Below are 23,323 nucleotides of genomic sequence, written 5' to 3' on the forward strand. Positions count from 1 at the left end.
AGTTAGATACATTTTGTGTGTGTTCAGGTATGTGAGGTTTCATGCGTAAATGGCATGTGAACCAAGTGTGTGCCTGGGAGCACGTGCGTGTGTCTAGGTGTGTTCCTGTGTACCTGTGCAGCTATGTGGCTTATATGAGAATTGGGGGATGTGGCGGTGTGTGTGCACTGTTGTGTGTGCATGTGCACGGGGGCGGGAAGGCGCTGTCGGCTTCTCCCAGCCTTCAGCACTCACTCAGCTTCACCCCAGGTCGCCTGCTGCGAAATGTCAGTGGCAGAGAAGCTAAAAATATCCACTCTCCTCCTCCTGCTCACTGCTTGGGCTGATGGGGCTGTGGGGCCCCAGCAGGCCCCTTGGGCCCTGGGGGGAGGAGAAACTGGTGGATGTGGGGCGGGGTAAGGGGTAGGAAAAGGAGGCTGTCCTCTGCACACTCCCTCTCCCCCTTCCTCTTGGGCTCCAAAGCCCAGTCCCAAGCTCACCTTTGTCTGAAAGTCCCGGAGAACCCCCAGGAACTTCCTCCTTAATGTCTGTGAGTCTGTCTTTGGTGCCCAGAGCTGTCAGGGTGGGAGCTACGGCCTCCATCTGATAGGGGCAGAACAATGCCCAGGGACTCCACAGGACAGAGCTCCAGACGGGACTCCTGGGATGGGCTTTATCTTTCCCCTCAATCTGGGGGCTCACAGGAAAATAGCTAGTGCTGTTTTCCCCTGGAGGATCAGGGGTGCAGCCCAGGTTGTATAGGTTTATCTGTGTCTGGTCCTGTGGCTGCTGGGGCCCTCTGACCCCAAGAGAGGCACATCTGCTGTTACTCAGGGCTTGTGGGAGGGAGCAGGCTCAGCTCTGCCCACACCCTAGGCCGGCATGTGTTTGTGCTACTGGTATTTGTGTGGGTGCAGGTGGGACGTGTCAGGGCCCGTGGTCCTTTGGGGACCTTTGCCTCATCACATGTTGGGCTCCTGGGCATGTCTCTGCCTATGTCAGGGACTGGGGGCCTGTGCTTTGTGGATGTCAACACCGTTTGGGGAGTTGAGAGTTTCTCTGTGTGAGGGTGACTGGGTCTGGGTTTCTCCCTCTCATTATGCAGACCTGCAAACTTGGCCGGGAGGAACTGCGTTCATGGAGGGCTGCAGCTGATAACACGTGGAGGTGTCTGGATGCGAGTCACGTGGTTGAGTGTGTGTCGCTATGAGGTGGTCAGGGCCTATAGCTGTGTCAAGATGTGTGTGGGCGGATCTGTGTCAGGTCTCAATCGCTTGGTTGTTTTGTGTCTGTGTGCCTGTCTGCCTGGATGTCACTATGTCCGCGAGCGTCTCCGTGCTCTGTCAGTTTGTTTTTGTGGGTTTGGATGTCCATGTGCCCCGTCCGTGCTGGTGTTCCCTGTGTGGGTATGCGCACACTGCGTGTACCCCTCCTGGGCCTTTCGGAATCCCCCTCCCCTCCTGTATGGAAGGTCTCAGGTTCTGCTATGTACGAACATCAACTCTCCCCAGTTCCACAGGCTCAGCTATGAGATCTGCCCTCTTACTTGGTCTCTGTTGGGCCTGAGGTGGGAGCTGAAGCAGAGAGGGCAGACAGGCAGGGAGCCCACCACAGAGGAGGTTGGCTGGGGCCAGGCTGCCGCAATGGGCCCTGCCTCAGCTTTCCTCCAAGCAAGCGCTAAGCCAGAGCCTCAGTTACATGTAAACACCAGCTGTGTCAAGACAGCGCAGCTTCTTCTAGGTCAACAGACAGCTGTGGAGTTGCTAGGCAACCGCCTGGCTCCCCCCCCATTAGGCCCCCCTCCCACTGACTCTACCTGCAAACCCTCTGCTGATCCCCTCCCTCCCACCAACTCCGGTAACACCACGCCCCTCCATGCCAATTAAAACAGCAGGAAGAGTGGGTAGGGGGTCAAGGCTGTGTGAAAGGGGGTTCTGGGACTGGGATCAAGGTATGGGGAGATGTTAACCCTTCTGGTGCCACTGCCCCATCCCCTCCGGCCTCAGTGGCACTTCTACCAGCCAGACTAGGTCAGAACTGCAGTGATGGTAACTGATGTGGCCCTCAACCCAGGTCAAGCTAGGTCTGAAGAGGTTGTGGAAGCTTGTGGGCTGTATTAGTCACTGGTCAAGTCTCCTCCCTCCCCCAGTCAAGCCTGGGGAAGAACCACACGAGGGCCCTTAGGCCACAAAAGGGTTAAGTTCCCTTTTAGTTCCCCCCCACCAGGGTAGCCACCCCCATTTCCAAGGCAGCACCTGTGCTCCCAGCTGTCTTGCCTGCTTGGTGCCCGAGCCCAGGCGGGGCAAGCCCCCACAGCAACACACCACCTCCCCTTGCCCCCCACCGCCCACCCAGGGTAGCCTTCCACCCGGCCTGGGCCCTCTCTAGGAAAGTGGGGGGGCAAGGGGCCCGCAGCCCTGGACTCACCATAGCCCCCCAGGCCCAAGGCTTGCGACTCAGACCCCCTGAGTTGGGAGCGGGGCGAGCCGCGGGCGGGCCAGGGCGACTTCGGAGGAGCTGCAGGAAGTAGTGGGAGGAGGGAGCCCGCCAGCAGGAGGGCAGCGCCCCGTGGCCGCCCGATTAGTATGCGGCCGTGCTCTGCGCGCCATGGCAACCGCTCCCCCCGCGCCGCCACCCGGGCAGCCCCGGGCTCGGCGCGCACCTCTCCTCCCACAGGTGGTGGCGCGCACGGGCGGGCACGCACGCATGGGCACGCACGCACGGGCACGCACACTCGGGGCGCCTAGGGGCGAACCCTGGGCACCAGGTGCGTCGGGGCTGCCCTGCCCCCACCCCCATGGGCGTCTCCCCAGGTGCTCCAGACTGAGCCCCGAGGGAGGTGTGTACCTGAGGATGTTCTGCCTGTGTCTGGGTGTGTCCCTCGGAGGGCCTGTTTCTGGTTGTCCTTGAGGATATTTGCCTGTCCGTGCTCATTTGCCTCCTTAATTTCTTAATGTGTGTGGCTCTGAGTGTAATTGCTACCTTGTAAGGAAGTGTACCTGTGCCTTTGTACATCTGTGAGTGTCTGTTATGTACCTGTGTGCCTAAGGGGTGTGTGTGTGTGTGTGTGTGTGTTTCTGTGTGATCGCTTGCCCGTGGCCCTGGGTTCTCCTTGGGAGGAATGTTGAGTGTGTCTATGACAGTATATCCCTGTGTGCCTGGCTGAGTACTTGTCCATGTGTGTGAGCCCTTGGTATCTGCATATGTTCCTCTGTAGCTGGCATAATGTGTTTCTGGGCGCAGCTGCATGTTGAATTGTGTACCTGTGCGGCTGTCCCTGCGGATTCCCCAAGAACCCGGCTCGCCATGTATGTCATTGTTGTTCCTGTGAACGCCTTGAGTGTGTGTCCTGGAGTGTGGCTGTGTGTCCAGGGGCTGTTGGCTCTGTGCCCTCCTTAGCTTCACTCCCTGCTGCCTGAGTGAGTCGACACCTGCTCCCTGAGCACTGGGCCCCCTCCCCCAACCTGGCAAGGACAAGGAAGGACACAGAGAAAAAGGCAGATATGGAGGCAGAGACATGGAGACTTAGAGAGGGACACAGAGAGCCAAGCAGGCTGGGGAGGTGGTGACCCGGAGTCATGTGATCAGCTTCAGAGCCCAAGACCCAGAGTTGAGAGACAGAGATGCCAAGATTATCCGGACATTAGAGAGAGGGAGACCTAGAGTCACACAGAGACCCAGAGCACCAAGTCCGGAACTGCTGAAACAGACCAGAGATCAAGGATGTGGCTCCCCAGCCTCCCTCCCTCCCTCGGGGGCCCTCCCTCCCACTCTAGAGTTTCCAGCTCCAGCTGTGCCTCCCCCACATACCCAAGGCAGAGTTCTGGCCCTGGGAGTCTGTAACCAGTCTCCTCCTTGCAACTGGCTGTGTGCGCGTGCACGTGTGCAAGCGCACGTGTGTGCCCACAAGCGCCACCTTCTGTGTGCTGTTTGTTTGGGCTGGTGCCGAGCTTGCCCGCAGTCCTCCCACATCACCTCTTCCTCCACACCATTGTCCATATCTTCATGGGACCAGAACATGCACCTCTTCACACATGTGGCGCATAGTCACGCTCGTTCAAACACACCCTGGGTCTCCTCTCTTTACCACCTCTGCACATGGGGCCAGAAGAACCTCCCAGCCAGTCTCCCCTTCCTGAATTTTCCCAGAACCCTGCACCCCTCAGCAGCCCCAGGGGTGCCAAAGCCCTCCCACCCATGGGGAAAGACACAGGTCCATCCAAATCTGTCAGTTCTATCAGATGATACAGGCAAAGGCAGGGACCCCATTTGTCTTGGTCACGGTTGTATCCTCAAATGTCTGGAAATTTGGGCCTCCCTGGTGGTGCAAGGGGTTAAGCACTGCACTGTGAAGCAAGCCATAGCCTCTGTAGCACAAGTTCGATCCCAGGCCAGCCAGGGAGGGAGAAACCCACATGGCAAGGCAGACCTCTCCTGTTTCCCCGCTGCTCCTCTCAGCAGTGTATTTCACTCTGTTCCCCACTCTGTCTCTGGTGGATCCTTTTACCCCCTGCATCTCTGGCCTGTACCCCAGTTCTTGTATGCATAAATAAATACATCTTTAAAAAAAAAAGTCTGGAACCTTGTAGGTGCTTAAGTAGTACTTGAACGTATTCACACAAGGTTTCGAAAGTCACTTGGAGAACCCACAGCCTTTCAAAATGAAAAACACAAATGGCTGCAACAGTGCACACACAGAAGGCATCTGCGCACGCCTAGGACAACACATTAAATGGAGGTATGTGCGCTTGGGCGGCAGGGTTCCAGTCCCAGGGCACAGGAGCTAGTTAGTGCTTCTCAACTTTGGCTGCACATTAGCACCACCTGGGGACCTTTTAAAATTCCTTATCCCCACGCCTTACCCCAGAATCTCTGGGCTGAGAACTACTGATGTAGGTGAAAGGACTTGAAAATGTTGACACGGAGGTTATTACCAGGGCTGGGGTTGGAGTAGATTTTCACTTTGAACGGTATAGTAAAGCTCACTCTGGAACCAGATTGCTTGGGTTTGAACCTTCCCATCACCCATCACCATTTCCTCGGTGGTCTTTGTAAATGACCCTTCTACCCTTGAGTTCCCTGTTTGTGAAATGGAGTTAATAATCCTTACAATTAGCTTCACAGGCTTGCTGTGGAGACGGAAAGAGTCAATATGTACGTAAAGTGTTTAGAACAATACCTGGCACATAGTGTTATGCAACTATTTTCTATTCTTATTTTCATCATTTAATTTTTTTAATGTGACACAATTGATTCATTTGGGACAGGTCTTGATAGGCAGGATTTCCCCCCTTTAAGTTGTTACGGAGCAGCAAGGACTTAGAATCAGACTCTGGGCCACCTCCCAAGTGATCCTGGACAAATCTTGGCTTTACCTCTCTGAACCTGTCTTCTCATCTGTAAATGAGTTATCTTTCTCTGTATTTCAAGGATTGTTTAAGGAATAACCCTCAGGGGAGTGTTTAATAAACAGTGGCAATACCCAAATATCTAGGAGCCAGGTGGCTTGATGCTTTCTGGGCTCAGGTATGGGAATGTGGCTGTAGCAAGGCCCTAAAAGCCAAAAAGAACAGATCAAAATAGGGTGACCTCCGCCCTCACCCCATCTACCTGGGCAGGGTCTCTGCTGCCCTTCCTCCAGATGCCCCAGGGTCCCAGGGCTCAGAGGACCTCCCATCCCAGACTGCGCCCTTGGCCCTGACAGATCTCCCCTGAGTCTGTTCTCCAAAGTACACTTCAAGTCTCCTCACCCCTTACTTAGCCACAGAACCCTGGATTCCCCTCCCTTCCAGCTCCCATTTTCTTGCTGACCCCTCCCTTCACCTTTCAACGAGCCCCAGTTCTCACCAAGCCTCCCTGGCATGCCAGAACCACAAGTCCATCCCTGGGTTCCCATCCTTCCCTTTCCCTGTGCCCCCTCTTTTCAGTGAGTCTGCATCCCTCCTACAAAGCCCTCAAGTCAATGAACCTCCTTGTTGGCCTATACTCACCTCCCTAAACTTTCATTTCCTTCCTGGGTCTTTCTTTACCTCTGCCCCAATTCCTGGGCACCCAACCCTTCACAGCCTGTCCTCCCCACCTGGGGGGGCCCTTGATGTAGAACCCCAGCCCTGATCCCTTCCACTAAATAATTACCCCCATGGCCCCCTTCCTTCACTGAAACCTCCTCTGCACACCGAGTCCTCAGCCCCCCTCACCAGTTGTACCATCTGCCGGGCCTGCCCCACCTGGACAGCCTACCCCAGACACTTCTGCTTCCTCAGCAACCACTAACCCTCATTTCCTCCCTGCAGGCGATTCTTGGGGCTGAAAACCAGCACCTCCTGGCTTCACCCACTCCTCTAATGAGCCTCCACCCCACCCCAGAGTGACCTTGCCAGAGCCCTACCCTCTCCCCACACATAATGTCTACTTCAAACAGATATGACTACGTGAGGCTCCCACCGCTGCTGTCCTTATACATCTGGGCCTTTGGGCCAGCTTCTTCCTCCCCCAGAACTCCATGCTTCTGCCTAGCACCTGAGCCTTGGCTCTTGGAATGCTTTCCCCCGTGGGAACCCTCTCCCCAACTCTCTCCCACTCCTACTTTCCAGCACTGTGCTGGATTCTCAGCTTGAGCGCAGCATTTGACGGCTGCCACCTTACCGGAGGAAGGGGCAGGGTCTCCATCTGAGTCTTGGGGACACATGAAGCAGGCTTGGCAGGTGGGTGAGGCTTCTCGTCCAGCAGAGGCTGCAGTTTTAGGGACTGCCACCTGCCCCTGTCTGAATGCTCCAGCCTCCTCTTTTAGACAGGGATGCCCAGAAAGTAGGGGTCTGTCTCCCTTTCAGACTGAGCATTGATTCTCCAAAGGCCTGGGTCTTGATAGTTGGGTCAGGGAGGGACAGCGAGAAGCCACATTTGGCAGGGCTTTAACCTAAAACGGGTCTCTGGGCAAAGCTGCTTGCTAAAGACCAGACAACTGAAAGTGGACATTATGTGGGCAAAGGCAGCCAAGAACTCCCCAAGGTCAGGGAGTCAAACAGCTCAGCCCTTCCAGGTCCACCAGAAATAGGCACAGGATTAAGAGTTTTCTTTTTTCAAAGTTTACAAAAGCTGGGAGGAAATACAGATGTAGCACTTGGGGTGCAGGGTGGAAAGGGGAAGAGAAACACTGGGGTTACTGGCCCAGCCATTCCCTTGCGTTCACACAGGCAGACACAGGTATGTTGGGGTAAAGTGGGTGTCCAGAGGAGACCAGGCCTTAAGGCAAATGGGAGATACAAACAGGAGATACTATAATCCTTGTGGAAAGAGAGTTAGGGGTGTCCCACAGGGTTCTTGGACTTAGGATAGAGTATCTCAAGACACGTGTCCCTGAAGCAGAGGAGAATTGTAGGGCCCAAGGGTCAGGGGCACCCAGAGGCTGACCTATAATGGGGGTTTCTCAGAGAAACCTAGGGGCAGAAGAGGGGTCGCAGACACAGGCACCTCTGCACTATCAAAAGAATGGTGGCCCAGAGAAAGGGGGACTGGGACTTGGGGCAGAATAGGGGTCTCGGAGCCAGGGGAGACCCAACCAAAGAGCTAAAAGGAAGACTCCCAGGACTTACGACAGAACATATGGAGCTGGGCGCAGGAAGCCTTAGGGTGCAGACTGGGGAGTCCAGAGGCCCCGGAAACTCAGGGCAAAAGTAACTCTGATCTCAGGCAAATGAGAGAATCCGAGGGAGGGCACCCACGGAGCTACTTTGACGCCTCTGGGGAGCCAGTGGCTGGTGCCAAAATCCATTTGTGTCCCTCCCATTGCGTCCCCCCTCATCAGACCCTTTCACGAGACACAAGGTTTTTTTTTTTTTTTTTTTTTTTTGCTTTTTTTCATTTCTTTTTAATACAAACTTGGATCTTTGGGTGTGTCCTGCCAACAGAAAACAACAACAACAACAGAAGAGAAAACCCAAAAGAGTGAAAAATAAGAAAAAAAAAAAAAAAAAAAAAAAAAAAGCTCCCGCAAGAGGTTCTTCTCCCTCCCCCCCACCATGCGAATTTGCACACCACGGGACCACAGCAGGTTTACAGAATGCAATATACAATCCACGATTTATAATAAAACAGTATATACAATAAATAGGATATTGTTCATTTTTGTCAAACGACCTGTAGATAAATTTCTCAGTGCATACTTGCAGGGGCTCTGGACACCTCGGGGGCCCCGCTCGCAACCTCTTGCACACGCGCGCTCTCTCTCTCTCTTTTTTTTGTCTTTTTCTAAAACTGTGTTTTGTTTTTAAGTTTTATACATTTTTAAAAAGTATTTACAATTGCTGGTTTTGTGCAGAAAGGGCTCACCTTCGGCTTCTGCGTGGAGGAGATGGGCAGGGAGGGGGAGAGGGGGAGATGGGCTACAGGGGTGCAGGTGGGGTGGGGCTGGAGGCAGAGGGGCAGGTGCTCCTGCCAGAAGACGATGTGGACGCTGGGAGGGGTCTTGGCGTTGGTTTTCTGAAAGCTGCAAAGAAACAGAAGAGGCAGGAGAAATCAGCTGCAGGCACACAGACACGGAGTTGAGAGTCGGTGGGGGAGAGAAGGTAAGGTTGGGGCTCCCATCCAGTTTCTGCCAGGGCTCTGGGAGAAGGAACATCACCCAGTAAACTCCAGGCAGTCGGGACTCCCTGGTGGCGCAAGGGGCTAAGACACAACCTATGGAGTTCAATCCCCAGCCAGGGAGCTGATCCACATGGCGCAGCAGACCTCTCCTGACTCGCCTGCTGCTCCCCTCAGCAGTGTGTTTCAGTAGATGCACCTGCTCTGCTCCCCACTCTGTCTCTGGTGAATCTCCCCTGCACCTCTGGCCTGTACCCCAGCTCTTGTATGCATAAATAAATAACTCCAAGCAGCCCCCATCACAGACCACTTCTGGCTCAGTTTTCCAGTTTTTCTCAGACCTCTTATGAGCTCAATTTTTCCACCTATAAACTAGATGTGTGCCCAAGGCCCACACTTGACCTGGATGAGAAGTAGGGATTCTAAGCAGTGAGATTTGTGAAGAACTTGGGCTCTCAAGGTAGATACAGCTGCACTCAAATGTCAGCGCCACCATTTACTAGCTCTGTATCCTTGGGCAAGTGGTAAGTCTCAATTTACTCATCTGAAAAAGGGTAATGGACTACCTCAGGTTTGTTGGGAGGACGCAATATTTAAGGCTGATTCAGCCTGGCACAGATGCAAAATTTTATCAGCTACTTTGTTATTTTCCTGGGGCCAGGGCCAGTTGGGCTCTCCCAGCCTCAGTTTCCTCAAATAACAGCAAGTTTAATAATTCCTCCACCTAGGCTGCTCTGAGGAATGGCGCACATGGGGAAAACAGGGCCGCAGCACAGCATAGGTGTTAAATGTTGCTTTCTTTCTTCTGAATCCACCCTCTTCCCAGTCCCCATCAATCCACTCTGGTCCTTTGGTGAGGTAAGAAAGAAGCCTGTCTGAATAAAGAACCTGCCTGTCTAACACATTATCACCAGTTTGGCTGTATCCACTGCCTTCCTGAACCCCCAAGTCCTCAATGTCTACAATCACCAGAAACTGGAGTCTAAAGAACCCCTTTCTCTAGACGGTACTAATTTGCAGGGGCCTGACTGCTCTATCCAGACCTTTGACTTTACTGGGGTTAATGGGAAGGTGCCCGGATGGACAGGGATGGGCTTGGTCATTCTCCAGTCACTGGCCTGGCTCTCTCAGAGTTCTATCTTCTCAGCTCTGAAGTTCAAGTCTCCCACCCTTTATGAGTGCACATCCCACAGAATTAAAGGTCAGGGTTGGGGGTGCTAAAACTACCTCCTAAAAAGCCTCAGCAAACCCCTGCCTCCTCCTGCCCCCTCCACAGGAACCAGGCAGCAGCAGAAAGCAGCTTCTTCTCTCTTGTCCTCTTTCTTGGCTTGCCTTCCCAACAGGGCCACATTGAAATTCTGCTCAGCCTCAGCTGCTGTCTGCTGGGCAGTCAGCCCCAGGGAAGACTTTTGTCCTGAGGCTGGACTTGCCAGGACCCCCCCCAAGGGCCAGGGGAACGAGGTGGGCGCCTGCCAAGCAGGGGCAGCACCCCATCACAGTTATCAGAGTAGGTGGCAGCGGAGGCACGCAGAGGGGGTAGGGGCTGCAAGTCTGTTGGGCTGTCAGGTCTCCTGCAGGTGAGGAAGGATGGCAAATTGGCTGTAGGGGTAAGAGGCATGCCTGTTAGGGTGACAGCTGGGGTAACTGGTAGAAAAGCAGCTTTTGTAGGGGGGTTGCTGTTGGGATGGATCTCAGCTCTCTAGTTAGGGAGACAAACAAGAACAGCTGTAGAGAAGAGGGGTATCCATGAGCAGCAGGGCTATTGTATCTGGGGTAACTATTTCAGCTGGAGGGCTGGGAGTATCTATCTGTAGGACAGTTGCCAAGCTAAGGAACCTCTGTTGGGGTGACAAGTGAGGTGCAAATTTGGGAGGGCTGCTCCAAGCCACTTAACAGGCGATTACACTGAACCCCCCCAGCCTCCCCTAATTCCCCCAAGGGCCCTGGGTCGGCTGGGAGCCTCTGCACAAATCCCTGTCGCCCCCGCCCCCTCCAGCCCTTAGCCACTGCCAGTGACCCTCTCCAAGCCAGGTCTCCATGGTGATCTCAGCCCAGCAGGCAGATCCTGCCAGAACCATTCCCGTGGTGCCGGTGGCCAGGCAGCGGGGAGGCTTTCTCAGTCTCAGCTAAGCCACACCGGCTCACCTTCCTCCTCCCACCGCCCTTCCCAGCTTTCATGACTTGGCCAGAATCTGGGGGTCGGTGGGGGGAGGGAGAGAGCACCAACATGGGAGGTTCTTGAGCTCCCCAGAAGGGGTAATGCTGCTGCTGTGGGGGCCCCTGACCTCACTGGCACTGGAGACAGGGCACCGGAGACAAAGCAGACATCAGGATAGATCTGGTCCCCACCCTCGAGGGTCTTACAGAGCCACTGGGGGAAGCAGCGCAGACCCCAAACCAGGCAGTGACAATGCAGGGAGATGGGGGCTAAGCCAAGGAAAGCCCAGAGCACTAAGGGGGCACCTAGGCCAGCCTTGGCGGGAGGGACTGAAGCTCTTCAGCTCACTGCCGAGCGCCGCGCCCAGCGCACGCTGGGGTCAGGAACATGTGCCGGGCGAAGGGTAGAGCGATGACCGGCCTAAGTCGGAGCAGCGTGTCAAGGTCCAGCTCAGGTCTTGCACAGCTCCCGGATGCCTCCTTAGCCCACCGGGTTACCATAGCGACCGGTGCACTTGTCATTCCCTTCCACACTCCTCCAGGGCAGAGACCTGTGTGTGGTACCTCTGTATCCCCAATGCCAGCATGCGCCTCGCGCCCCAGGACACCGGCCACTGTTCATGAGATTTAACCTTTTAGTGACTCCATAATGAACGACTGCAGATCACAGTCTGCTGAGTCCTCCGCTCCAGCGGCTTTACCATCTGAGGGGCCAGGGCACTAAGTGGTCTCCGGAAGCAGGCGCTGGGAGAACCGAGGGATAGCTGAGCAGGGATTCAAAGTGCTGCAGACCATGTATAAATCAGGTTGTCCAGCGCTGCTCCCCCCCACCAAAAGGGGCACATATCTGATTATTCATCTCAGCAACCAGCAGGCATTTCGTCACGCCCACTAACTGCCCGCCATGAGCCTTCTAGTCTCTGCTCTCCAGAAGGGCGTCTCCACAGCAAACAAGGCAGAGGGGAAGAACGTACGAGAATTGGGCTGATCTGCTGTGTGATGCAGGGCAAGTCCTTTCCCTCTCTGGGCTTCAGTTTCTATGTAAAATGCAGGGATTGAACAGGTTAAGGGGAGACCTTCAAGCACTGGATGGTACCCCCAAAGACAAGGGTTCAGAGGCAAAGCACAGACGCCCACCGGCAGATCCAGCAACTTGGACATTTTCAAGCGAAGTCCTGCCTGTGCATCTCTTAAATGTGGAGAGGACATGGTTGGCTGGGCCCAGACCAGACCTGACAGATGGAGATACTCTCAGGTAGGGTAGAGCTGGAGATCACTGGGGATAGGGAGACTGAGGGGTGAGGGGTGTGTGTATGGCCTCCCCTCTGACTCCAGAGGAGGTTTTCAAAACCTGTGTCCACCAGTGACTAGAACGTTTCTTAAATTCTAGTTTAGCCACTCAGACCCTCTTTAGAGGTCTCCTCCCACCTCTCTCAGGGGTGGGCACAGAGGGGGAGGCTCGTGGGGGAGCTTTCACAGCCATGGTCACCCACCAACCTTGTATGTCTCCCCCTCCAGAGCCTCACATGCCTTAGCCTTCCTGGGAGGAGGCACCCCCAAACACTCAAAGACCCCAATCTACTGATTGGAGATGCTGGGTGAAGACAGGCATTACTGAGGTGTGCGTCAGGCACGTGACTGAAGTGGGAGCTGAGAAACCAGCAAAAACAGAGGAAGCGGGCAATCCCTGAGGGCCCTTGTGGGCCCTACCTTCTGTGCTTCCTGCCTGGGGGGCTGTGTCCTTGGGGTCCCTCTCCCCCGAGAACTGGGAGGGGCTGTGCTTGGAGAACTTCAAAAGCCCGGTTAGCCCTTAGAGCTTGAACTGCTTTATTTATATACGTTCCGCCCCATTTTCAGGGGCCTATCTTCATGACAGTGGTGGGGAGGGAGAAATCACCTCTTACCCAGCCCCCTGTGCTTAACCTTTCCTCTTACAGTGCTCCCTAATCTACATGCTCTTCTTTGACTCAAGGGAAAACACCAGCCCTGACTCCTGAAATGTTCCAGGCGTGATGAGACACTGGGGAGGGAGGGGACAGCACACAGAGATGAGTAACCAGCCTAAAGGAGCTGATGGCGCGGTGAAGAGGACATTCCCAGGAAGGGCTGTCACGGATGCATACAGGGCTAGAGATTAACTGGGCCTGGGAAGGATCCTGGAATGCTTCTTGGAGGAGGTGATATCTGAGTGAAAGATAGAAACTGACAGGTGGGAGATGGATGGTGGGTAAGAAGGGCAACCCAGGCCAGGGAACAGCCAGAGCAAAGGCATGGGGCACAATGGGCAGAGAGCTTCTCCAGGAAAGCTCCCTTCTGATTTTACTGTCGAAGGGGCGGAAAGGTATATATATATATGTGAGAGGGAGGTCAGGGCTGAAAAGGAAGCCTTGAACACCCAGAATACCAGGCTAAGAAGCTGGACCTTTGTTCTTTAGAAGGGAGGATGCAAAAGGTGTTAGCGATGGAATCACTAGAGAGATGTTTTAATCATTTCACCCTGTAAGTATTGGCGGGGGGCGCGTCCAGACGTCATGCAAGCAAAATGCTGAAGAACAGCACTTTGGTGGCTGCAGTGAAGGGAATGGATTTGGGGAGAGAGGGTAGGCAGGTGCTGGGGCAGAGACTTGGCAGGTGCTGGTTATGCTGACCTGGGGCTAAGCTTCTGAAGCCTCAAATCTGTCTGAGACCCATTTCTGCCTCCAGGAAGCCTTTCTTTCCCTCCCCTGGAGAGTGATGCCCACATAGAGGCTCTTAAGGAACACCCATTTGCAGCCTGCAGACTCTGAGAGGGCAGGTACTTGTCTTGCTCAGTGGTGCCATCAGCACCAAATGCAATGCTTGGCCCCCAGCAGACGGCTGCTTCTTATGTGTTGAACAGAGTTAACTCACTTCCTCTGTCCTCCGGCACAAACAGAGGGAACCATGGCAGCAAAAGTTACAAGGACAAAGATGGCAAATCTGTATGGATGGGGGGTGGGGCTGGGGGGAATCTAGGGAGGCACGAGGAAATCTTTTTCAGATTATCTGCACGGGGAGAGAGGACTGGAGTGGAGAGGCCTTCTATCTGACCCAGGCCATCTAGGAGTCTGGGTCCTCCCGCCCACCCATCAGGCTTCAAGTTCCTTGGGGTTGGGGCCGGTGACTTACCTTTTCTCTGGGTTCCCCAAGGAGGACTCAGCCCAGTTACTAAGGCAAATAACTAGGTGGTATTGCACCCTGCCAAAGACCCCAGGTCCCCCCTAGAATACAAGGTCCTTCCTAGGGAAGGAACAGGGAGAGCAGGAAAGGAGGGCTGGCTGCGGAGCCCCGAGCAGGGAGCAAAGGGTCCGCGGCCCCAGAATTCCGTCTGTGGGGAGGTATTCACCCCCCATTTATCACCCACTATGTGCCGGGGACCAGGTGAAGTGCTTCACAGGTAATCTCTTTTCATTCTCACAAGAACACAGCGAGGTGACAGGACTGCCAGGTCACAGCTGGTCAGGGGTGGGCTGGGCTCTGTACAGCCGCCCGTGTACGCCCACAGGCACGCTCTAGCCACCACCCTCCAGTTTCAGGGCCATGTTCCCTTGGGTTCTTCCGGGTCTGCAAGGTTGTGGAGAGATGGGAGAGGAGGAGCATGAGAGGGCATGTTTCACAGAGAGATTAGATTTCCAGGAAATGAGGGCTTAGAACAAGAAGGCCTGGCCTAAAAATGGCTGTGGTAAAGGCAAGAGATAGAAGTGGAGGGCGGATGGCCTCTGTGAATGGGAAGAGGAGCCCAGGAGAGGCAGGACTGGCTGACCCCTGATGTGAGGGCCTCCCGCTCAGAGCCAGGGGAAAGATCAAGTGACCTCTTGAGGTTTCAAGGCATGGAGAGACAAAGCCCAGAGCAGCCAGGACCTGGCCCAGGTCTGGACATGCCTGCTGATCCCGGCTGGATGGTGGCCTTGGAAACTGCTTCCTGCTCTGGTCAAGCCCCAGCTGGTGTAACCTCGGAGGACCTGTGACATTTCTCTTGGCCTCAGGTCCAGGCCGAGGGGGAACAGGGAAGAGAGGGGTGCTAGAGATTCCTGAACACCTCGGAAGGCCCCTCCTCCCCTCCCACCTCAGTCTCTAGGGCCTGGCAGTGCTGATCTCTGACCATGAGTTTGCAAGGGGGAGCCAGTCTGTCTGGCTCTGCAGTTCATCTCAGGGACCAGAGAAGATGTCTGCCCAGGTGCAGGGGCCTCCCACCTCCTCCCCTTCTCTCTCAGTCCCATCAGCCGCAGCTCTGAAGCCAGTTGGGCCGTCCCAATCCCCACTCCTGCTCCTCTGGCTATCTTCTTCTAATTCACATTGGGATGTGACCTGCCCTTGTCTGCAGTTCCCTCTGCCTGGAATGCCCTTCCCCCAGTCTCCAAATCTTGCCTGTTCTTCAAGGTCGAGCTCAAAAGCAGCTTCTTCCACAGAACCTCAAAATCCACTTAATACATCAGACCCAGAAAGAGTTGCAGGGCACGTTCAACCAACGCATCGTTTTGTGGATGGGGAATCAGGGGTGAGGCGTAGAGAGGGAGCTGCATAAGAGTACCCAGCACTTGGTGGGCAGTAGTGGGTTCGAATCCTGGCTCTGCCAGTTATTAACTATGGCTCTCTGGACAAGGCTCACGGCAACACCTGTTTCCTCGACTCTCTGATGGGGGAGGGCAGACCTTCCCCCTCTCCCAGCCGCTGTGCAAGTCTGCGTGGAGCGCTGTGTGAAGCGCCCAGCACAAACACATGTGGCTTTTCTTATCATAGTGGCAGAGAGATGCCTTCTGACCCGACACCCACCTTCCTGGGGCACAAGCCTCATTTCTCCCTGGCCCTGGGCACCTGTCACTTTTCACTGAGAGATTGTAGGTTCTTTGTGTACTTGTTTTAGCTTCCTGGGGTGGATGCTGAACTCTGAGGACAGGCGCCATGTCCGCTCTGTCTCCCCTGTGCCTGGCACTGGGATGGGCATGGATGGGCTCAAGATGTGAGGCTGAGCTGAATTACTGCTTCTCCCATGCCAGGCGTCAAAAGTGCTGTCTGCTGTTGAATGAGTGTGTCACTGTCCTCTCTCTGCTGGTGAAGACACTCCCTCTGATGACTCTTCTCCCTCCCCATTCTCCTTCCCTATAATCCCCACAATCCTGGCACAGGAGGAGGGAGCTTGTGCCACCTTATATCTCAGAGACAGAGGGGAGACAGCCCTCCCCATGCCGTCCCCACTGCTTGCCTGTCTACTGCAGCTGCCTGCCTGCTGTGACCCTTGCCTGCCAGCTGAGACCTAATCTTTAGTGCTTCCATGAGTTCTCGGTCCAAGGTCAAAGCCGAGCAATTTCCTGCCTCCCAGCTTTACCCACTGCTGTTCCCTCTGCCCAGAATGCTCTTCCCACTCCCTGTCTAGCTGACGCCCCCTCATCCTTCAGGCATCAGCTGCAGGTTCTGGCGAGCCTACTACAGGCTCTCCGGCCAGCTCGCTTTCCTCTCTTGCACAGTCCTTCCTTTGGTTAAGTGCTTCCTGTCATTCTATTTGTTGTCTTTCCCTCTAAACTGGAAGCCCCCTGAGGACCAGGACCTCACTGCGGTATTCACTGTGGTGCCCCCAAAGCCTGGCATATAATGGGTGCTGGACAGATGTCTCTGGAACAACTGAATGCATCAGTTTGAGGATAGCGCTGCCAACTCCTAGCTCTGAGCAGGAAGCAGGGCCAGAGTGTAGGGCTGGATGGCATCCCAGTTCCTCCTGCGTTCAGGCCTCACTGGGCGGTTCCATTATGTATCTCAGTGAGCTGTGACCTGCCCAAGCGCCCAGCCCCCATAGCGTTTATTTTCCCACCCAGAGCCTGGGAGGAAGGGTTTTTGGATTATTTCACATTTCTGGATTATCCACGAGACATCTCCCCTCCAGTGAGGAGGATCAAGAGTTTGACATTTTAAACCCTAAGCAGCTTCTCCCTGGCCTGCTTCAGATCTGCAGCTCTGCTGCTTGCAGTGAGACGCACAGGGAATGGAAGGCCATTTTAATCTTGGCTTGGCTTCACTAGGAAGAAAAATATGCTGCCAAAAAAAAAGTTTGGTCCATTGTCTATGCCATGCAGGGTTGCAAGAACCCAAGAGATTATCAAAGTTAATTTCCTTGAACAGACGGGGAAACAGAGGTGAGGTGGTGTGTGTGTGTGTGTGTGCGTGCGTGTGTGTGTGTGTGTGTGTGTGTGTAAAAGCCTGGTCAAGGGCATGTAGCAAGTTGGTAGCTAATTGGAGAATGGTCCTCCCCCAGTCTCCTGACTCCCACGTGCTGCCCTTTGCCACCTTCAGGACCCAGGGGACCTGGAGTCAGGCAGAGAAGGGGTAATAAGTTCCCACTGACATGACTTTAGGACCCTGAGTCACCCTGGCCTCGAATGGCCTCCCCTGAAGCACAGACTGACGGGGCTTTCCGAGAGCCTTGCTATCCTTCTCCAGGAAGAGACACTCCCAGGAGGCTGCAGCAGCAGCAGAGGGGCAGAATGAGGGATCAGGCCCCCAGACCACGCCAGCACCATCTACTATTGTCTGGGCCAATTTTTTGACAAGTCTGTGATCCAAAAGGGGGATTTGGTGGACCAGTTGTGGCTATAGTTTTGAAAAAGGTTGTTTTTCAAAAAAATGATTCCACCAACCCTCGCTCCTGTTCACCCTCTTAGGGGCATTCTCCCTCTTTTATTTTCCATTTTATAAGCACGAAGTTCTGAGAAGACCAAAATCATGACTCCTACTAACAAGGTCACTATGCCTAATAAAAACAGTATCTAAATATCTAATCTTACTTCACTGACCTCTTGGAAAAGCATTTGGCTTTTTAGAGGCAGGAAACATCCTGCTGGGGACAGGCCAATGGGCTGCAGAGTCCCTGACACAGTGGGATCCCAACACCCGTTCACCACTCTGGATCCTGACCCCTAACAACTCAGAGCCTATCTCAGGTCAAAGATGTTGAAAAATAACCTTTAGGGGGGTAACTAGGAGACGAGGAAAGGATACTTCGGGTTGTTTTATAAAGCCTTTGTAGGATCTGTAACCCGAGACATTCTGGCCACACTCTTAGCCTGGCCCTCGTCACACTACATCTTGGATTAAATGGAAGCTCCTGGAGAGAGAAGGGAGCCTAGCAAGGTTTGTACCCTGCAAAGGCCCTGGCAGGTAGTTGTGCAACGTGCTCCTCCCTTCACCTGTCTTGCACAGGGTGATGCGAATGCCTTCCCTTGCGAGAGAGCAAGTGGACAGTTTCCTGGAACTCAGTAAGGTGCCTGCCCATGACCTAGCATGGAGGATTAAATAAATACTTGATGAACCAAACCAGATGGCCCCATTCAGCCTACGGTCCTCCAGTCATTTCAACATGCCCCACTCACTCCATGTTCAAGCCCTATGTTGGGTTCCCCACCCAAGTATCCATCTGCTCCCTAAAACTGTCCCCAACAGCTAATCCCAGACTCTTTCTTGAATTCCAACTCCTGCTGCCAGGTTCCCAATCTTTTCTTAAATCCTTCCTGCTCATCACTGTACCTCTTCCCCTTGCCCAAGTGCTAATGTCCTCATCCTCCCAACCCTCTCCCAACACCCCCAGTCTCTGCCCACTGCACCCCCATCCCCACACTCACCCAGGAACAAAACCTCGAGGTCCAGTCGGCACTTCAGTTGGCACTACAGGGAGGTGACGGTGAATGTGTCCTCAGGGTGAGGTTCCGCCATGGGCCCCAGGAAGCCGCTCTTGGGGCCCCCACCAAGGCCGGGATGCGCCTGCGGCATAAAGCCTGGATACCTGTAGGCAGTATCCTGCAGGGGCAGCAGCGAGTCCCTCGGCACCGGGGACAGGGTCAAGTCACTAAGGAGCGGGCAGCCATAGCCAGCAGCGGCTGCAGTGGGGCCACGGGGTGGGCCGGGTGGCCGGGCCATCTCCAGTGGCTCCTTGTCGGCCTTGGGCGTGGCCGGTGGGCTAGCCAGGTGTGGGGCACTGAGGCACGCGGCCTCCGTCCTGCCCAGGAAGTCAGCCAGCAGCCCTGTACCCACCTTGCCTTCATAGGGCGGGCTACGGGCAGCTGAGCCCGGTGGGTACCAATACGCCGTACCCTTGCAGCTGGGAGAGTCATAGTGGGGCTGGCCCAGCGGCAGGTCCCGGCAGCTCAGGTGAGCCTGCGCTGCACCCGCATGGCCCAGACTAGCCCCCTGGAGCCCGTGCTTGAGGGGCTCACAGGCAGCCAGCTTTGTGGGTGGCGGCCGTAGCTCTTCTTTGAAGCCCAGTGTGGGTGAGCAGGTGGGTGAGTATGCCTTCTGCAGGCCAGTATCAAACACTGTGGGTGGGTGGGCCAGTGGTGGGAAATGCTTGCCGTCTAGCTCAGGGGCGCCCAGACTGGGCGAATCGCAGTGGAAACCTTGGCCGAAGGTGCCGTCGGATGGCGTGGACGGGTTCATGGAGTAGGGTCCCATGAAGTCACAGGGGTCTCGCTCACCCACGCCAAAGGCCCTCGACTGTGAGGGCAGTGGTGACATGCTGCTGTCTCCGCTATAGTAGTCCAAGCCGAGGTCGGGGCTGTCCTGGAACAGCGGGTTGACCGGTTGTGGTTTGGGGATGAACTTGGCTTTGGCCGCTGCACCACCCCGCTCCTTCTTGGCTGAGCAGGCCCCACCACCTCGTCCACCCCGTGGCTGCCGGGGTCCAGTGCTCCGCTTAGACGGGTAGCCTGAGGCCGTGGCCGAGGCAGATGATGGGAAGCCCAGATGTGAGGCCTCAAATAGGTCCACCTTCTTCCGCCGTCCGCGGCCGGGCTTGGAGCTGCTCTGGAAGAGGACACTCTGGTTCCAGTTGTAGCCCGGGGCGGACGATGCCTCATTCCAGTCCATCATCAATTTCTCCAGGCTGGACAGGCTCGACTGGCCCTCGCTGCTGGAGGCCTCGCTGTTGGCACGCCTAAAACCGCCACCGACCGGCTGATTGAACTGGGTGCTGTCGGAGGACGACTCGGAGAAGGTCTCAGACACCGCCGTCTGCTGCTTCACCTTCTGTGGCGTGTAGTTGGAGATGTCCAGGATCACGTTGGGCTCACTGACGTGGCAGTCGAACCCGGGATTGTAGAGCTGACTGAAGGCTTCTGAGGCCCAGTCCAGGCCTCCATAGCCCTGCCGGAAAGGCCACTGAGAAGCCCCCACAAACTGCCGACAGTTCTCAGGTGAGGGCTGGAAGGAGGAGGAGGAAGAGGATGCAGCGGAGGCAGAGGTGGCAGAGGCGGTGGTGCCCTTGGGCACCATGTAGCCGCCGGGTGAGACGGTGCTAGCCCGGCTGTCACAGCGTAGGGGTGTGGGGACTGAACCAGAGAAAGGGGCCCCCTCAGAGCTGTTGAAGAAGGAGGCCTTGCTTGGTGGCAGGCAGGGGCCACCGCTAGGCGGTGGGGCATATCCGGCACTGTGGGCGCTGCTGGGTGAGGCAGGCAGGCTGTTGCCGCTGCCGTAGGCAAAACTGCAGTCTTTGTTATTAGCACAGTCCTGGCCCGTAAAGGGCTTAGCTGGGGCGAATACACTCTGTCCGGCCCCATAGCCACTGTACTGGGGGGGGTAGGTGTTGGCGGGCGGGTGGGTGGTGGGTGAGCGGGCCACAGCTGAAGGAGGGGGAGCCAGCTTCGGGAAGGTCTCGGCTGCTCGGCAGTCTGACGTGGCTGGGGTTATCCCATAGCTCGTCGCCCGGCCGGGTGGGAAGGTCTGGCGAGCGGGCAGAACAGGCTGGAAGGAGGGGTCTGTCCCAGTCCCACCACTGCCCACTGCCACTGGGCTGGCCTTGGCTCCCCGGCTGGGGAAGGTGGCCAGGCCCCGCTGGGCAGGCAGGGTGCTGGTTGGGGGCCCCGCGTAGGTGCCTGATGCCTTCCGGGATTCTGGGCGAGAGGCTGAGAGGGCAAAGTCCAAGAGGTCGGAGGAGTCATCCGAATCGAGCAGTGAGCGAAAATAGCCGGTGAAGAGGTTTTGGCGTTCCTGGCTGAGTTCAGTCTGGCCCGCAGGGGTGCCTGTGCTGTAGTAGCTGCCCCGGCCCGAAGTCCCACTCTCTAGCCCAGTGGAGGCAAAAGCCCGGGCCTCGGTCCCCTGGAACCCACAGTTTCGGCCCGCCTGCCCGCCTGGGTGCCCATGGTGAGGGGCCCAACCACCACCCTTGTCCCCAGCCCACTCAGCACCTGCCTCCCCAAAGCCTGGGCCGCTGGGCACCTGCTCAGGGAACAGAGTCCCGTTCTTCCGGGATCGCCTCTTGCGTTTGGGCTTCCCAGTCACAGCATCCACCTCCCCCCGGCCCCGTTTGCGTGGATGCCCCAACTCGGTGAGGCCGGGGCCCCCGATCCCAGCAGCTGCCACCGCCACCACCTTCTTTTTCTTGCCGATGCCCTCGAAGAAGTCACTGAAGGAGCACCGGGCTGCCTTGGCTGCATGGCCCCCACCCCGGCCACCGAAACCGCCTGCTTTGCCACCACGCCGCCGGAAGCCCTGCACGCGGTGCAGGAAGTGGGAGATGCTCTGGGTGTCGGGGGCCTGGTGCACTGACTCGGGCTCGCTGGGTGTCCAGCAGCGGGGCGGTGAGCACCGCCCGGCACATTGACTCTGGCGGTTCAGGAAGGCCAGCTTGGCCAGGACGTCGGAGTACTCGGCCTTGCTGTCATTGGCGTCTGCTGCGTAAGATGGCTGGGGGGATGCCAGCTTCTGCTTCCGCCGCCGCCGTTTCTTCACCTCGGGCATGGCCATGGTGGCCGCTGCCACGGTGGCCGCCTCAGCCGCCACCACGGCCGGCTCCTTGGGCTTGCCAGGACCCAGCAGCAGATTCTTAGGAGGACGGCCCCGCTTACGCTTGAGAATAATGGGCATCTCACCAGGCGGGAAGACCACCACCACGTTCCGTCCATTGTTCTTCATTTTCAGCAGCGGGGTGGGTTCTGCTGATACCCGCAGGCCCAGCTCCTTGCCCTCCACGCTCAGGCTGCTACTCAAGGACGACACCTTGTATGTGGTCTTGTTCCGCCGCCCCAGCGATACAGGGATCTTGGCCATCTTTACCACCATGCGCCGGACACCCCGGCATTTGCCTTTGCGGGTGGGGACTACTGGGGTCTGGGAAGATTCTGGCTCCAGCTCTGGGACTGGGCCTGGGCCTGGCAGGGCAGGGGGTGGTGGCGGCGGCGGTGGTGGGGGCTCGGCCAGGGCAGCTGCCAGCCCTGTGGGCAGAGGCAGGGGCAGCAGGCGGCCCTCAGGTCCGGCATCGGCCTTGCGCCCCCGTCCGGCTTTCCGCCGGCGACATAGGATCTTTGGCCTATCAGTGCGCCGCAAGGCGTACTTGGGGTGACCCTCGGGCCCAGTGGGGCCATGGGGTGAGCATAAGTCCAGGCGCAATGGCTCGGCCAGTGGGCAGGGCCCCAGGGGCTGCTGGGGCTCCAGACGGCGGCCAGAGACGTCAAGCAGCTTGGGTAGGGGATCAAGTGCCTGAGGGTCAAGCAGCTGCGACTCCAGGGAGTCAGGCAGGGTATCCAGGGCCTGGAGGGCCAGACCTGGCAGCCCCAGAGGATCAGCAAGAGGCTGCAGGGGCGGCAGCTCCAGAGCTTCCCCAAGTGGCTCAAGGGTCTGTGGGTCCAGGAAGCGGGGCTGGGCGTCCAGAAGCTGAGGCTCCGGCTCAGGCGACGGAGGCTCAAGGGCCTGGGCTTCCAGGATCTGGGCCTCAGGGCAAGTAAGGGAGGCCAGCTCACTAAGGATGTCAGCATCAGCAAGTTCCGAGTAATCAGGGCCATCTGGCTCAGGCTCTGGGGGCAGACCAGTGGCTGCGGCTGTGGCTCCAGGACTATGGCCTTGGCCTGGCTGGGGACTGTCCCTAGGCTCAGGCTCAGGCTCATAGAGGGGGTGGCTGGGCCGCTCGGACTTGGTGTGGGGGGTGGCCCGCTCCTCAGGGCTGCGGATGCTGTTGGCCAGGCTGGGGGAGGAGAAGAAGCTGTACTGAAGGTCACCAGGAGGTGGGGCAGGTGGGCGGCTGAGCCGGAGACCCCCACAGTCCAGGTGCACGCCGCTGTGCTGCAGGTCCTGGGAGAGCCGCGTCAGGTCCTTCATGATGTCAATCAGCTGCACCACTGGACGCAGGTTCACCCGCCCGTTGTCCCAGCGACGCCGGGAGTTGCTGCCGTCTGCGGCGGGTGTGGGGCAGCGGGCCTGAGACACGGGCCGGGCTGCCCTAGGGGGCAGTGGATCGTCCCCCTTGGCAAGGACTGGTGGGCGCCGGGTGCTGGGGTCCCGGCGTGGGGGTGGGCGTGGGTTCTCGGAGAAGGTGTGGGCGAAGGCCTTGTCAGGTGGGCTGGCAGGGGGCCGGGTGGGAAGCAAAGGTCGGGGGGTGGGGGGGCTGCCGGGGTAGTACTTGGGCTCCCGGAGGTAGTCAGGAGAGCTGCACACGGCACTGGAAGTCACCACCAGGCCCTGGGGCTTCACACGCATCCTGACCTTGTCCTCCGCGGGCCGCCGGGCGGGGCCGGGGCTGACATGAGGGTGCGAGAAGCCGGGACCAGGACCTGCTGGGCAGGACAGAAGGTCCTTCACTGATCACCCAAGTCCTCCATAGCTTTCCATTTCCTCA

The 23,323-nt window shown here is 56.9% G+C and overlaps 1 protein-coding gene across 1 annotated transcript; it reads right to left on the minus strand.

The window, feature by feature from the left end:
• Window positions 1-8,437: 8,437 nt before the first annotated feature.
• On the minus strand, window positions 8,438-23,199 carry AHDC1 (AT-hook DNA binding motif containing 1). Its single transcript, XM_084241530.1, has 2 exons — window positions 18,345-23,199; window positions 8,438-8,464 (listed from the first exon to the last, which is right to left on the minus strand). Exon 1 carries the CDS (start codon window positions 23,182-23,184, stop codon window positions 18,388-18,390), a length of 4,797 nt encoding a protein of 1,598 aa, XP_084097656.1. The 5' UTR covers window positions 23,185-23,199; the 3' UTR covers window positions 8,438-8,464; window positions 18,345-18,387.
• Between the last annotated feature and the right edge of the window lie 124 nt (window positions 23,200-23,323).

Source organism: Talpa europaea (genome assembly GCF_964194135.1).
Source record: "Talpa europaea genome assembly, chromosome: 9".
In the NCBI taxonomy this organism is placed as follows: domain Eukaryota; kingdom Metazoa; phylum Chordata; class Mammalia; order Eulipotyphla; family Talpidae; genus Talpa; species Talpa europaea.